Source organism: Rhodamnia argentea, chromosome 4 (assembly GCF_020921035.1).
Source record: "Rhodamnia argentea isolate NSW1041297 chromosome 4, ASM2092103v1, whole genome shotgun sequence".
Lineage (NCBI taxonomy): Eukaryota > Viridiplantae > Streptophyta > Magnoliopsida > Myrtales > Myrtaceae > Rhodamnia > Rhodamnia argentea.
This window is the reverse complement of record NC_063153.1, coordinates 13,127,490-13,144,264: the sequence shown is the minus strand read 5'-3', so window position 1 is coordinate 13,144,264 and position 16,775 is coordinate 13,127,490. Positions and strand designations below refer to the sequence as shown.

Below are 16,775 nucleotides of genomic sequence, written 5' to 3'. Positions count from 1 at the left end.
TCCGGTGGTGTCGTGTTCCTCACCATAATTCGGATGATACAGTGTCATTGTTGTCCTCTTCGTCATATTTATAATGTCGTTGCTAATTTCGCCGGTGTCCCACGTTGGATTCCCTCTAGGTCACTACAGGACAAAGGCTGTTGGATTGATAAAGCTAATAATGCATCGACGCTCTACTTTCCACGCACCACATGCAAATAAACAGATCATGTTTCCACTGCATTCTTGACTTATGATGTTAACAAATTAGAAACCTCTTCTCTTCAAACCGTAACCTCACTCCAAAAAGTAAAATTCACAACAAATTTCAATTCTCTCTCAATCCTCTTAATGTATATATCCTCAACAAAACATTTTCCTCTCATAATTTTTTTTTTCAATATGAAATTCTAGATGTGGAATGATATGAAACAGATGGACATAGGGTGCTCAGTCTTGACACTTGGCGGCTTGAATACTGGTTTGGACAGTGGCAACGGCAACCTCTCCCTCTTTTTTTTATTGTCCAATAGATAGATTTATTTAAATAATACATAATCATGCATAGGAAGCATAACAATCTACGTACTACTATGATTCATGAAACATAGCAATAACTCGTAGAGATCCAAGTCCAAACATATAAGAACTACTCATACTATCACTATCTTATGGCTTAGTTGGTAGCATATGAATTTAAATATCTAAAGTCCAAGTGACCTTCACTCGGATCCTGCCGTACGTGCCACTAATATCCTGCTCAAATGTACCAGAGACTTGAGCAGGGAACTCCGCAGTGCCCTTAGCAATCTCCCTTTCGCTGCTCACAAACAGATTCCCCCCAACTATGAGGGAGGAGTTCAATGGCACAGCTACTACAGATCTAGACAAAGGAATGGGCTCCCCAGGACGTACTGTTCCCTTCTCATCCAAAGTCCTCTGAAAGAGGGTACTTTCAATTGTAAAGTTGCTATTGCGAGCAGTAATCTGTCCATACACGTAGGCAGGGTTATTCCCATCTCCATTAGAGAGTATAACTTCCACAATAGCTTGCACTGCATCACGAAACACTGCGTACTTCACTGTCACCGAACCTTTCTCTCCATTAACATTCTCCTGCAAGAGCTGGTCATACACATTATTGATATCGTAAACGTTCCTTGAGATCTGCCCTTTGATGTCATCCATCAGATCCATATCAATGATAAAGCTTCCATAGGCAGAGATGCATCCAGCTGGGCCACTCAACAAAGCTGCCAAACCGCTATCGCCCTCATCCCTTTTTTTGTTGTAGATGTATTGAGAACGCACACCGTCGGTGACTGTGATTATGCCGTACAACTTGCCCCCAGTGTCGTTCATGCGCACCACCGAGAACACCTCCACCAGTGGCCGTCCCTGAGTGCCCTGCGCTAGTAGTCCAAAGGCCTTAACCATCCGTGCTACCCTTGGTGGTAATCCAAGCAAGATGCCAATTGCGGCAGCCGCTTCCTCAGCTATCCTTATATTCATTCTATTGGGTTGCGGAAGTCGTCGAAAGCCACCCACAGGATTAGCATCGTCCCACAGCAATGCATTTGACAGGTCACCCCAGCCATTCTCTAGTGCTAGAATTTCAGGGGGTAGCACATCGCTAAATGTTGCAGCGATACGGTTGGAGATGTGATCAAATCTAATTGATTCGGAAATCATTTGAATAACAATAATCGGTGAACCCGCCCTCACCCGACGATCTGTGGAGGTAGCGAGTTGGTTAACAGCGGTTGTGAGTTGGTCCTGGCCAAGATTAATGCCATCCCTCCCTCGTTTTGCAGTACTTTCTAAGTCATTGTAGTCACCACGGAAGCCCAAGAAAGTGGATCCGGGAATTAGATGACTATCATTGGTCCTTCCGAACTCTAACCACTGCTCAGAATTCTCCATTTGGTAGCTGTCCAAGTAGAGGTTGTTTCGCCGAATCCTCAACGTGATCCCTTTCGCATGAGTTGTGGTTTGTAGTATGATGTGGAACCAAGCAAGGCTATCACTCTGAAGAGGAAGTACGGGACGATTGTGTGAATAACGTCCCTCCGATTTTAATCGACCGCGCAAGTCCTCAATGAAGTGCCTGTATGTCGCCCAATCGGGGCGTTGTTCTGCTACTTTAGGTACATCAACCTTGAATGACACCGTGAAGATCGGATTGCTCGCCATGAGTGACACTTTTTGCTGTCGAATTCTTCTTTGGAGCACGGGCAAAAACGAGAACCCAACATTTTATGATATTAGAAATTCAAAAAATTTAGATTATCAAAAGCAGCAAGGAACAAATAAAATACAAGTATGCAGTGACTATTAAGGGAAAAAAAAAATACAAGAATGCCAATAATTAGTCAATTACTCTTACTCGTCAATTAAACAGAAATTATCACCATAAAAAAAATTCCAGTTTAAAATAACTAAGCTCTTAAATCTAAGGATATAAAGTAACACTAATGAGTAAATATATGAGTAATGTTATTGACCACATATACTTTTGGACCATGTTGGCCACAATGGCTTGGACAATCACACACGAACACTAGTCCAACTACTGGGCAGACGTAATCCACAAAGTAAAACAAGTGTTTATACGCAACTATCCAGGCAACTTTTGCTAGATGGGTGTATACGAGCTAATTAGTGGGAAAAACTATGTACCAAAAAAATAAAAAGGCTCAGGCTGGCAAGGCCAAGGGCACAGATTCAAGTCTTAACAACAACAAGAGGGATCACTTCATGCAAAACATGATAAAATTTATCAGGATTGCATCCAAATCACCACAAGATCTACACACTAGGTAAAGACCATTAATAGAAAGATCTGAATCTGTGATAAAATCATATCAACGAAGCATGTATTTTGACCACAAAAAAAAAAAAAAACGAAGCATGTATATATAAGAGGAGTTAAGATCCACTTACACTTGGTGTGAAACATTTCAGTTAAAGTTTTACACCTTATATTATACCGTTGAACTTGTTTGAAAAGTCAATACATAAAAAATAAAAATAAAAAAAAAAGAATGACGCAGGATGTGGTATGAGTGGATTATGCCTCATGTGACAACTATGAGATTGACATATATCCGTTACCATGGCCAAGAGCGGTGATCTGAGCATGACCTTAAAATTCATTAATTATACATGAAATGATAGCTCTCAAAACTCAATCCCTATAAACTTAAATTACATTTTAATAAATAATTGGTTAAAAAACCAAAACCCAACACTTTAATCTTATCAATTCAAAAACTTTAGATTACCAACAGTAGCAAGTGACAAAATAAAAAAATTCAGTTAAACTATAGACTAAAACAAACATAATATATATAATATATATCAACCACAAAGAAAATAATAAAACTTAATAAATTTTAGACACAAAAAAGAAACATACTAGAATTCATACCTCAAACAATAACTTCAAGAGTTGTCCGAACGAGAAATTGAACAAAACCACTCATGGATCTCTATATAGGAGTGCGCGAGCCTTAGCCACATTATTTAAACGTGGTTGAGCTTAGGTGGTCCCTTGGTCACACGTGTACGGTTATGACATAAAGTACTTGAATAATTAAGTCTGTCCGGTTCTGGAGTCGGGTGGGTCCCATTTAAAGAGAGAGAGAGAAAAAGAAGGATATGAATCTAGGAAAAAGAAAAGAAAGACGTGGATTTGCGTCGTGTGGGTCCCATTAAAAGAGAGAGAAAGAAGGATAAGAATCTAGATGGGAAAAAGAAAAGAAAAAAGTGGATTTGTATGGTTCCCATTAAAAGAAGAAAAGGAAAACGGGATCCATCCTAATCGAATAGGCATATATTATTATCTGCCCGTAAAATGTCTGCCCATAGACAAGTTCGCCAGTTGGTTGGCCGATCGGTACTGATGTCATTAATTTTTGGAAAAAAATCTAAAAAAGGGCCTGAAATCTTTTTATTTTTTCAAATAAAGGCTCAAAATGAAATATGTTTCAAATAAGGGTCAAAAGTGACGTAGTACGTTTCATTTAAAAGCCCGAAGTGGTCATAGTGTTTCAAAAAAGGGTTTGGCCTAAAGGGCTTTTCCTTCATTTCACATTTTAATTTTTTTTATTCATTTTTTTCTTTTTTCTGATTAAAAAAAAAAGCCATGCACAGGCTGGTGGGGGGTCGGCGGGTGCGGCGAATGCCAGCAGGGTCGCCGGCGACCCGCCGATCAGAGGCGAAACTGTGACGAAAGGTAAATGTATTGTACGGATACAAATTTCTAGCTTTTAGTGACATAAACAAAAATTGAAATAAATGTGTTATAATTGACATGATTCGAAAAATTTTATGGCTTTTTTCAAAAAGTTAATTAGGAGAAGCTATTGAGCTAAAAGAAGTGAAAATTAAGCGAACAACAACCCAAAAGCTGAGCAAAGGTCACGGTGTACCGTGAAACGTGATTTTCATGGCGGTTATGGGGTATCCCACGCAGTAAATGTACCTCGTACGAAACTTGAATTATGCCTGATTAATGGTTGCAAGTGTGCGTCATGTCAAGTTGATGTTTTTTGTCGTACCTGGTGAGATAACTATTGGTGTGGTCCTCCTGCCTGAGAAGATAATGATAACTGATAGGCATAGCATCTCTATTTTCCTCCCCATTTTTCATGTTGGCAAGGAGGACCGCAGGATCAAGTCAATGGAAATTTTGAAAAATTCCTTGTAGTTGGTAGAGTCTTGTAACTATAGGTAAATTTCAAACGCTAAAAAAACAATAAAAATTTAGCCACGAAAAATTAGCAACGAAAAAAATTCGTCTCTAATTTTGCGACGAAAGCAAAATTTGTCGCCATTTGCGACGAAAGAAAAATTCGTAACTAATAGAATATGAATAAAAATAAAAAAGAATAGCGACGAATATTTGTTTCATCGCTAATTTAGAGACGAATAATTTCCTTCGTCGCTAAATTAGCGACAAAACAATTATTCGTCGCTAATTTAGCGACAAAAAATCATATAGAAAATTGTATTGATCGAGGATGATCATGATGATTCAAATTTTATTGGATACAATTATAGATGTCAATATAAAGGTCACGTCCAACGCGATTCATCAGCTATGTGAATTCGCGTGGTATAAAATCATCTGCTCCTCTGTAGCTCGGGGGTCTTAATCTTTTTGTAATCTTCTTGCCCTCGTATCCAAATGCATAAGCAGCGCCACGAAATCAAAGCACTCGGCAAAATGATTACGGCAAACAAAACCGAATAAGCCCGTTAAATCCAAGTAGGATGGCCTTTGAAAGCTCTTAACAACGAACAACGACGAGGGCGCCAAGTTCATACCAGCGTCCCCCGTCCCAGGATATAGGAAAAGTAAAAAAGATGACAAAATTGAATAAAATGCCAAGAATCTTCCGGTGAGGGGTTAGAAACGCGATTTTGAGGGGTTAGAAAATGCCATACAGTTAAGAAACGCGATTTTGAGGGGTTAGAAAATGCCATACAGTTCAAACAACCACGGATGTGCAACAATTTGAACTCGTGTGCGCTCGCCTAAGCTTCGAAGCTCGATTAACAATCACAGATTTGGCAAGGAACCGAGAGAGCTAACCACCATCATGGTCCGAGTAAGCCATTCAAACTCTTTTTTTATTTATCACTCAAGCCATTTTGACACTACATTAATTTTAATTGCCTTTTCTTGTCCACGGAAGCAACCACATAGGAATTTTAATGGCAGAATTTAACGAAACTATGACGAAAGATAAATGTATTGTACGGATACAAATTTCTAGCTTTTAGTGACATAAACAAAAAATTGGAATAAATGTGTTATAATTGATATGATTCGAAAAATTTTATGGCTTTTTTCAAAAAGTTAACTAGGAGAAACTATTGAGATAAAAGAAGTGAAAATTAAGCAAACGACAACCCAAAAGCTGAGCAAAGGCCACAGTGTATCGTGAAACGTGATTCTCATGGTAGTTTGCGGTGTCTCATGCTGTAAATGCACCATGGTCCGAGTAAGCCATTCAAACTCTTTTTTATTTTATCACTCAAGCCATTTTGACACCATATCAATTTAATTACCTTTTCTTGTCCATGGAGGCAGCCACATAGGATTTTTAATGGCAGGATTTAATGAAACCGTGATAAAAGGTAAATGTATTGTATGGGTATAAATTTCGAGCTTTTGGTGATATAAATAAAAAATTATTGAGATGATTACCAAAAAAAAAAAAAAAAAAAAAAATTTTTGATAAATATGTTGCAACTGACATGATTTGGAAAATTTTATGGCTTTTTTCAAAAAGTTAACTAGGAGAATAGTATGAAAGAAGTGAAAATTAAGCGAACGACAACACAAAAGCTGAGCAATGGTCACAGTGTATCGTGAAACATGATTCTCGTGGTGGTTATGGGGTTTCCCTGTAAATGCATCTCGTACGAAACTTAAATTGTGCCTAATTAATGGTTGCCAGTGTGCGTAGTGTCAAGTTGATGTTTGTTGTCAGATCCTAGTGAGATAATTATTGGCGTGGTCCTGAACCTATCAGAACCCGACACGTGGCAAGAGATTCTCTCCTCCCTGCCTGAGGACATAATGATAACTGATAGGCCTAGCTTCTCTATTCCCCCGCGCCCGCCGCGCCCCCCTTCCCCCCCCAACCCACCAACCATTCTTCATGTTGGGAAGGAGGACCGCAGGGTCAAGTCAATGGAAATTTTGAAAAATTCCTCGTAGTTGGTAGAGTCTTGTAACCATAGGTAAATTTCAAATTTCAAGTGGTTTTGGTGAAAAAAGTATAAACAGTAACTTGATTACCAGTTTACTCGTTAATAACGACATTTAGAATTGAGTAAGTTCAAATGAATTAGTATGTTATCAACTCTTCTGAAATTTTACAAGTAGTTTAAGTAAATAATCATTGCTATAATAAATACATCTATTTAATAAAGTAAGCTCATTTTCATTTTCTTTGCGATATTGGTGCTTTTACTTCCAATGGACCAATAGATTCATCGTTACCATGACCATACAACGAATGCGAGCCTTCCTTTGATACCAGAGAAAGTGATGTAGCCCGGGTTCAAGACCAATGCTATATATTACCCGTCCGTGACCACGATCGTCTTTGAAATAGATGATATATATTACCTAAACAGTTATTGCAAAAGCCCTTTTTACATTACACAAGGAGTCTTAGAATGATATATATATATATATATATATATATATATATGTATATATATAAACAACGACAACACAACATATTTAGATGTCCGGTGCATTGAAGAAAAATCCATTGAAATATGTTGTTTCCAAAGCAGGGAATGGTGGAAGAAAAGAAGAGAAAAACTAATTATGTGTTAACCCTTGTATCTTTTTCTAGCACATTTCCCAAATTTGCACTCTTGTAAATAAAAAGGCATCTCCTTACTATGTATGATGTCATAAAAATTGGAAATGAAGACGTCATTCAGGAAAAGGAAATGATACATCATCAACGGCTAGAACTTTGGCTCCATCCCCAAGTGGGTGTATAAAAAGAGAACATCCCCGAGAACAGAAAACAACGTCGACCTCAACCACGTAAACAAAACTTCTCTGCTTTAGAAACCATGGATACCCCAGGCAGTTCCTTCGTGAAACCAGTGCCAGGTATGTTCCGCTCTTTCCTTAGTTGATCTGATTTGATCCCATAAGGCGATGGAAAAATTGGGAAAGTTTCGCTTTCTCTGTGTCAATTTCGAAGAGATATTAGCAAATGGACAAATAATGCATTAAACGTTGCTTATTTCTTTATTTATTGCTTGCTTAACAAGGGCCTATTTGGTAACAATTCTGCTCTCGGGAACCCTTTCTAAGCAGAAATGATTTTTGCTAATTATGTTTTCAGGAACAGAGAAGCAGATTTTTTTTTTTCTATTTCTTGTTTCTGATCCAAATCTAATCCCTAGCCATCGATCTGTTCTCGAGAACAGAAAAATGCATTGCTCAATGTCAATATCTCCTAATTTTGTTCGACGTGGCTCCACTAATTCCCTTCTAATAGTTGCTGATGATCCAACTGTTTTGCCCTTTGCTCTTGATCAAATTGCTTTGCTGGAAAATCAGCTGCAAACTCCATAGCATATTAAGTGATTGTTTATCGTCAAGGGACCACATGAGACTAATCATTTGAGCACGTGATCCTTGAACTAGTTGATTCACTACAGAAAATTCCATGAATTGAAGGAGCCTGATACTAGTCATTTATACATTGTCTGGAACATACAAAGTGCAATCAATATTCCTAAGGTTATTTATGTACGTTTACCTTTTTGGTGACAAAGAGGTTCATGTAGACGTGAGTTCAGAAGGCACAACAACTAATATAGCTTCCCAGGACAGTCCCGAACTAACTGAAGGTTTGTCACTTTGAACTTTTAATTTTCGTCTTTCATAAATCTTGTGTTTCATGCATTTTGAGTTTATTTTATTCGAGATAGTTTAAATTTGACAGCATATATATGCTAACATGTAATATGAACATACTCTTTTCATAATTTTTAAAATCTGAATAAAATTTTGAATTATAAATTGAGAAATTCCAGAAAGAAATACTTTATTAGATCCAAGAGTTAAAGAAGGGGCTCGTAATTTTATGAATGATATCCCGGATATGACCAACGACAACGAGAAATAAAAACTCACTTGAAAAGACACATGGTCCATGATATGAAACTAATTGTTGATATAATGTCCATCTAAAAAAATTCATGATCTTGGTTAAATATGACGTTAATTTATCTTTTGTGCAGAACTTTACAATCTATTATACAGAACGAATGAGCCTGCCACTAGTCAAGTATTGATGATCTAAAGCATTCAAAGTGTCATTAATTTTTCTAACGTTTGTATGTTGATATCCGTTTGTCATGATAAAGAGGTTCACGCAGACGTGAGTTTAGGAGGGATGGAAACTGTTAAAGATTCTCCTCAGGACTGTCTTGGAACAACTGAAGGTTTGTCACTATTTATATTTCACGATGTCGTGCTTCATGTGTTTTGATTATATTTTAACTCAAACATTTCAGATTTCACAGCATGCAAATATTGATGGGAAAATTGCCGAAAAACTCATAAACTTATTGTAATTGTTTCAAGTCAGTCATATTGTCTTTTTTTCTAATGCATTTGTGTCATTTCAGTTCCAAACCATTTACATTTATGCTAATTCAGTCCATCCGGCCAATTTTGGCTTACCAACGCCGATGTGGACGCCGAACGGCACCGATGTGGGGTTGAAGATGCTAACGTGGCACTTTTTAATAATACTTTAATATTTTTAAAATTTTTAAATTTTAATTTTTTTTTTCCTTTTTTTCTTTTCATTTCTTTTCATTTCTTTTTTTTTTTTAATTCTTCTTCTTCCTCCTCTAGCCGGTTGTCGGATCGGCGATCGTCTAGAGGAGAGAGCCGATGAGAGCGAGACCTTACCCTTGCCGGTGACAGGCAAGCCTCGCCCAACCATGGTGAGGCCTAGTCTCATTAGATCTGGCAAGACTTGACGTCAACGTTGCTAGGCGAGGTCCAACTCAACTAGCCATGGCAAGGCTCAGCCTCGCCCTCACGAGCCCTCTCCTTTGGCCGGCTGCTGATCCATCGACCAGCTAGAGGAAGAAGAACAACAACAACAACAAAAGAAGAAAGAAAAACAAACAACCAAATAATTAGAAAAATATTATAATATCATTAAAAAAATATCCACGTCAAGACCGACATCCCCATCATCACCGATCAACTTCCACGTCGGTGCCGGCCAACCAAATTTGGTCGGATGAGCTGAATTGGCACAAGTACAAAAGGTTTGGTACTTAATTGGCAAAAACAATTAGGATTGAATTGGCACAATTATAATAGGTTGAGATCTTTTTTGGTAATTTTTCAATATTGACATATAAGTCCGAATGTAACGTTTTTATAATTTTTAAAGTCTGAATAATATCATGAATTATGATAGAGAAAGCCCGAAAAATACCTCTTTACTTCCAAAGAGTAAAAGAACACGCTCATAATTTATTAGTCATAGCGCAGATAAGATTGAAGCTAACGATAAGTAAAAACTCACAAAAAAAAATTACATCGTCAAAGATATGAAAGTGAGAAGGTCCCACAAAACTAATTTAGAATACAATATATGTCTTGAGAAAACTCATGATCTCCGTTTAGTTTAATGTCAATTTTCTTTTTATTTAAAATTTTACGATCCAAGTATAATACGGAACTCTGACAACAAAAAAAAAAAGTATAATACAGGACATTCCATGCAATGAATGAGCCTGATACTAGTCATGTACAGATTATTTAAAGCATACAAAGTGCAACTAATTTTCTAATGCTATTTATGTTCATCTCTTTTTCTGGTAACAAAGAAGTTCATGTAAGCTTGAGTTCGGAAGGCACAATAACTGATAAAGCTTCTCAGAACTATCGATTAAAAAAAAAACCGACGTGGCAAACACTTGTCGTGTGATTTTTGAAAAAGTATTGGTACTCAAATGATCAATTAAAAAATTATAAGTGATAAAAAAAAGTTATGGCACTCATATGATTGAAAGGAAATTGTATGAAAATTATAGCACTTGTAGTGTCCTCTTCCCCAATTGTAACTTATAAATTTATTGTATTAATTGAAATGGATATGAATAACTTAATTATATATTTATATTTCTGGATAAATTCTGTTATGATTAATATGTGAAATTGTAAAGATAGATAAAATTTTGTATAGACTAAATTTATGATTGATATGGCGGATAAAACCAATGGCGACAAGAAATAAAATCTCATTAAAAACACATTGGCCAAAATATGAAAGTTAGAAGGCCCTACAAAACTAACTCATGATACAATGCCTATCTCGAAAATATTCATAATCTCTATTAATTTTTAGCATTAAAATTTTTTTGTTTAAAAGTTCAAGTTTATATCAGAAAATTTCATACATTTTTTTTTTTTTTTTGGTTGGATGAAAGTTCCATACATGGAATGAGCCTCATGCTAGTCATGTATGGACGACCTAAAGCATATAAAGTTTAATCTAAGGTTATTATGTTCATTTCTCTTTTGGGTAACAAAGGGGCAGACAAAGAAGGGTGTTTAGAAGACACAACAGTTGATGAAGATTTCCTAGACCTTTTTGGACTTTTGAAACACTACAGGAGGACAGCGGATCAATCAGAAACTAGAGGTTTGTCCCTTTGAATTTCTAATTCTCGTTTGTCATAAATGTTGTGTTTCATGCATTTTGACATTTTTCAGTCCACAATATTTTAAATTTGAAGCATACCATGCTGACGTATAACTTCAAATATGTCTTTCGATAATTTTTAAAATCTGCACCGTATCTTGAATTATAATTGAGAGATCCCAAAAAAAAAACTTTTTTAACTTTCAAAGAGCAAAACAAACTGCTCCTAGGAAGAAGGAATGTTGAGTAAACGACCGGCCTTGCCTTTCATCTACGTTTCATTAGAACTTCGAGTAGGCGCAATTGTTACACTTGACCTAAACAAAAGCCCAAGGACTTTTGATGTGCAATTTTGGCAGACCGGCCAACGGTGAAGGTCAATGAAGAATATCGAGAATTGTTTAGTGCCACGGTGAGAGGTCATTGGAAAAGTGTCAATGAAATCTTGCTTAAAGATAGCAAAGCAATGGCGGCTGGAGTTATGACTATAGAAGGTCAATCTGTTACTGTGCTCGATATTGCTGTTGTTGCCGCACAAGATCAATTAGTCGAGAAGCTGGTCAAGTCCATGCATCTAAATAATGAGAATGGTATTTTGGAGAGGGCCCTCTGCAATGCTGCCCAGGGAGGAAGAATAAGGATAGTAGAGGCATTAGTAGACAAAATTAGTGATGAATCTACAATTTCCCGTGCCCTATCAACGGCTGTTTCTTGGGCTCCCACACAAAAGGAGGTCATATGGTACCTGGCCGGGCGTACCTCCCCTGCATCCACCCCTGATGTGAGCAGCCTTATTATGGCTGGCCATTTGGGTAGGATTTCACACTCGCTCGTCTCGTCTTATTTCCTTACTCTTTACTTAGACTTAACCTTTTTGTTTTTGTCTCAAAAGACATAGCCTGGTATTTAACTTGGCGACGCCGCCAGTCACCAACAAACGGGGAAACGGAACTCGATAGACAACTGGGAAATTTGGTGTCTATGATGTCTTACTTCCACAGTAGAGCCACACTCAGTTTTTGGGAAAAGTCTATCTCCAAATGTAGGTACTTCTGACACTTCTTTTGTTCGATATGTACAATTTAAGCAACTCTATCCCCATGGGACTCACATTATATGTTACCATTTTTAGGTATCCCTCAATTCTTGATCCACACACCATTTGCAACCTCCAAAGCCATGGATCGAGGTATTTCTGGCAACCTACTCAATTGATGTATCAACACGACAAAAAGCATATAATTCAGAGCTCCAATTGACAAAATAATAATAATAATAATAAGGCACAAGGACTATATTTATGTGTATAATTTATTATCTAACCCTTGAGGTAAGTCACTAATTCATATTTAAATATAATATTTGTAGAGTAAGTCGAGGAGTCTTATTCAATGTCAAATTGTCATGTAGAAATATTGAGAACTTTAGATTTGGACTATAGGTCATAGAGATTGATTGATCCTGTTTTCTAACATATTTAAGCAATATCAAATTCCATTACATGTGCAATTTTCATTTCATTATCTTTTTTCTTTTTTTGTTTGTCACCAATTCCTAATTTGTTGACATGATTCTTCTCTTCTCTTTGTGGTGGTAGCAATGCTGTTCACGATATCACTCTTGAATCTTGCCACAAAATAGGTATAGGACACTGCCATTGTACTGCAGAAAAAGGACCTTATGTGATTCACGGGTAGAGTCTCTAATATTTAAAGCGTAAATTCATATTTTCAGTACATCTCTTTAGAACGTAGATATTAATTTGGACCGGCTCTTTATTCGTATATTATGATACGATTTGATTAGATTCAATTCAATTCAAAGTCTAAATGATATTGCATCTTTTGTGGGAATATGTAAAAATACTCAATCGCAGGTATATCTATCGATCCGTTGTTGGGAAAATTACTTATCTAATGTTTCGTGCAGTACCTGTCATCAAAAGGATAGTAGATACAAAGTTGAGGCATCAATGGTCTTCTGCATTTGGACATCTAGCTCTTTCCGAGAAGATGATTAGCGAGGAAGCTCCCAAAACACTTGAGTTTTTATTGACTTCAGGCATTGTTCTTGACGCTGCATCTCGCGGAATCTCTGAATTTGTCGAGTTATGTCTCAGATATTTTCCGGAGTTGATGTGGGAAAAGAATTTCACAAAAGAACTAATAAAGGAAGTTGTGAAGGGACGTCATGTCGAGTTGTTTAGACTAGTAAATGCATACAACATAACTCCGTATTTGACCGATGATAAGCAGACGAGATGCGAGCTGATGGAGGCAGTAGTAGAATGGTCACCAGGAGGTATAACGGCGGATGTTTCTGGAGCAGCTTTTTTGACACAAAGGGAACTTCAATGGTTTAAGGTCCGTTGACCTTATTTGTCTGCCACCCTTTTGTGTTCTTCAATTTACAACTACATTAACAGGCGTCCTTTATGTTTTTGAAGGTAGTGGAAGATAGGAGTCATCCTTCTTTAAAAAGTATGAAATTTAAGGTTGGTTGACCTCATTTGTTTCCCATCCTTTTCTGCTCTTTAATTTACATTTACATTGATAAACGACCTTTATTCTTCTGAAGGTACTGAATGAAGATTGCAGCGATCCTTCTTTTAAGAGCCTGAAATTGGAGGAAACAAAAAAAAGGACAGGGAAAACATATTGGGAAGTTTTTGTTGCACAACGCCAAGATTTGCTCAAAGAAGCCAGACAATGGATGAAAGATATGTCGTCATCTTGTAGCCTAGTCGCGACTCTCATCATTACGGTCGCTTTCGCTGCAGCTTTTACCGTACCTGGAGGCAATGACAGCAGTACGGGGATCCCGATCTTTTTGCAGAGGGGTTCATTCATTGTATTCGCAATTGCAGATGCTCTCGCTCTCTTCTCCTCTGTCACCGCCACTTTGATGTTCTTGGCTATCATAACTTCACGCTATGCAATCGACGATTTCCTCCGCTCGCTACCAAGGAAAATGATACTGGGACTCACTTTTCTCTTCCTCTCTTTGGCCTTTATGCTGGTGGCGTTCGGCTCTGCTCTTACAATCGTCTTGAGTGAACGACTGAAGTGGATTTATATCCCAATTACTTTGCTGGCTGCCTTACCTGTCATACTGTTCGCAATCCTACAGCTTCCCTTGTATTTTGAGATGGTCGAATCCACCTATTGGCCTCCTCTCTACAGACCCAAGAAGCTTTGGAAATGATACATGCTATTATTGGATAAGGAGACCCATGAAGATTTGGAAATGATCTCTGCTATTATTGGACAAGGACAAGTGATTACGTATCTGTTTGCATTTGTTAACGTGTGTAATGCGAATATCATGGTGTTTACTCATATTAAAGACTTGAAGTGTAACATCAGCCATACTTATACTAATGGTTAATGTCCGCTTCACTTGTACACCTTGTCACAAGGAACTTCTGATGTAGCAAGCCGAGCAAAACTACAGTTCCCCGTTTAATAGAAGCAAGGGCTGCAAAATCAGTCTTCAACCCTGTCCTTACATGCACCTCGTCCTCTCATCCAACTCTCTGGCTTTGAGCTCCACGATCTTAACTGTGTTGGCCATCGATTCTTCCTGCACTCTCACGATCCTCATGCTCCGCTTCTTCCCCACCGCGTCCCATTTTGTGCCTAACCCTTCGCACTCCCTCACCCAGCAATTGTATGACATTTTCTTAAACAGAGAAGTGATTGCTCAATTGCACGACCATAAGTTGTGTATGAAAGGCACATGGGCATCGCTTGATAGGATGCGACGAGACGTTGCCTAATCCCCTTTCCAAATCATCTGCCTTGGCATGAAATCGATCTCATTGACGGTATTGTTTCCACTATCTCATAGTTTAGTAAATGTAGAGAGATGGAATGGACGTGAAAAATGAAAAGAAAAAAACAACTGATGAGACGGATTGCATGTACTTTACCACTACAATATTCACTCAATTACATCAACTTTCTCAAACAAAATTGATGAAGTTCGAAAGCTTCAAAAGTCATTCACCACTGCACCAAATGAGCCTCGTCATCCTCTCCAAATTCCCGCTTCTCCGCTGAATACGAAATTAAGGTGAACGGTTCATGCTGCAACTATATATGATCATCCTTTAAGAAACATATTTAGATCATCAAGCCAATACCATCCCCGATCTGTATGCAAAACCCTAAAATTTGCTTAATCATGTAACTAAATAGCAAAGAATAAATCATTTCGAAAGCATGATAAATAATGCCAGTTGACAACATATCACACGTGTGTGTGAATAAAACCCATATTATACCCCAGTACCCGAGAATAAGCAACTTCTGAGGCCAACATGAACGCTCAAAACCCAAACAATCTTTTGCTTGGCCATGTTCAAAGTTTTCATGTCAAACCATCATCCTGCGCACATCAGCTAGTAGTTCTCACTCCAATTCAGTGCAATGGAGCAAACCAATAAGCATACCATCTCTTCACCAATGGCAATGTCCACTAAACAGCATCTGGATAGCTTAAAATGGCTTCCACTCTATCTAGCGATGCTTGCAACTGTTCAGAGTTCATGTTGAATAATGGCTCAGCAAACATCATGGAAGTGGATGACCGACACTGTAAGTTCACTGTATATTACTTGATCATTATGCTTTGTTCAAGCAAAAATTTTCATCATGAGCTCAATAGGTGAAAGGAACAGAACCTGTTTTGGTGTTATAGCTCATTGGTTTCTTCCTAGAGCAGAATAGTGGAATTGAGAAGGAAGAAACTTACCCTGGGATTTCTGAATGAGCATAATCAACCCCACCACCCAAATCGAAAATCTACATCTGGAGAAAGTCCAAGAGTTGTCTTATTTCTAGTTCCAGATATACCACCTCCACGCAAACATGTGGCGAGCTCCGTCAATTAAATTCCAAGGTGTACCTTTGCTCTGGTTTCTAAGGGCCTCGTTATCGATTGAATTCCGGTGTCGCATCCTTACGTCTCAAGTTTTGTCTTCGATTAAATTGTGGCAAAATTGGTGTACTTTTAGTTGCATTTGAAGTAAAGTTATGGATTCTTCTGTGTTGTGTACCTGTGATATTTCCTGTTCAAAATTGCCACATAACTTGTCTCCTACAATAATTTAAGAATTTTGTGACGGGAATCCTTTTCGAGAGAATGCGCACGTCTTGATGGGTAGGCTCGTAGATAAGTATGGGCCAAGTTTTGATAGTGCGACTCGTTTTCATTTATATCGCCCGAAACCGCCCAACGACATTATTACCTTAAGTAATACAACTTGAATACATAGCTTCATCTGGTGGCTCCAACGGTCGAGTAACTATCCGAATCGACATGCCCAATTCTAAGGGTGCACTTGGTTGGGAGAAAACTCCTTGACAAAGAAAAACATTTTTTCTCAAGAAAATGATTAGTTTTCCTATGCTTAGTGATATGCGACTGAAAATCTTTTTCTGTGTTTAGATCTCATTCAGAAAATGATTTCAATTTCATGACTTTAATTTGAAGCAAAAAAAAAATTAAATTTTGAAATAATTTATTATTTATTATTATTTTCTTTCTTTCTTTATTGGCCATAGCCGT

General features: G+C 37.7%; 3 protein-coding genes across 7 annotated transcripts in view; 1 reads left to right on the top strand and 2 right to left on the bottom strand.

The window, feature by feature from the left end:
* LOC115746690 overlaps positions 1 to 14,610 on the top strand; it is a 39,407-nt gene extending 24,797 nt beyond the window's left edge. Inside the window, exons 1-10 of one of the 2 annotated variants that reach the window (XM_048277792.1) lie at positions 7,516 to 7,630; positions 8,305 to 8,379; positions 8,899 to 8,976; positions 11,094 to 11,204; positions 11,564 to 12,016; positions 12,097 to 12,246; positions 12,337 to 12,393; positions 13,134 to 13,567; positions 13,651 to 13,698; positions 13,782 to 14,610. In XM_048277792.1, the coding sequence (XP_048133749.1) occupies positions 7,591 to 7,630; positions 8,305 to 8,379; positions 8,899 to 8,976; positions 11,094 to 11,204; positions 11,564 to 12,016; positions 12,097 to 12,246; positions 12,337 to 12,393; positions 13,134 to 13,567; positions 13,651 to 13,698; positions 13,782 to 14,408 (2,073 nt within the window). In that variant the 5' untranslated portion in view covers positions 7,516 to 7,590 and the 3' untranslated portion in view covers positions 14,409 to 14,610. Of the gene's footprint in view, positions 1 to 7,515; positions 7,631 to 8,304; positions 8,380 to 8,898; positions 8,977 to 11,093; positions 11,205 to 11,563; positions 12,017 to 12,096; positions 12,247 to 12,336; positions 12,394 to 13,133; positions 13,568 to 13,650; positions 13,699 to 13,781 lie in introns of those variants that run through there. The other variant, XM_048277793.1, reaches the window with a different exon arrangement.
* The window catches only part of LOC115746694, a 36,513-nt gene that overhangs the window by 15,754 nt on the left and 3,984 nt on the right, over positions 1 to 16,775 (bottom strand). The window lies entirely within an intron of this gene.
* Positions 545 to 3,498, bottom strand: LOC115746689 (60 kDa jasmonate-induced protein-like). Of its 2 annotated transcripts, none has more exons than XM_030682568.2 (2): positions 3,410 to 3,498; positions 545 to 2,197 (listed from the first exon to the last, which is right to left on the bottom strand). In XM_030682568.2, exon 2 carries the CDS (start codon positions 2,170 to 2,172, stop codon positions 676 to 678), a length of 1,497 nt encoding a protein of 498 aa, XP_030538428.2. In that variant the 5' UTR covers positions 2,173 to 2,197; positions 3,410 to 3,498; the 3' UTR covers positions 545 to 675. The 2 variants fall into 2 exon arrangements, with proteins under 2 accessions (XP_030538428.2, XP_030538429.2); XM_030682569.2 differs by having other exon boundaries at positions 545 to 2,201; positions 3,410 to 3,473.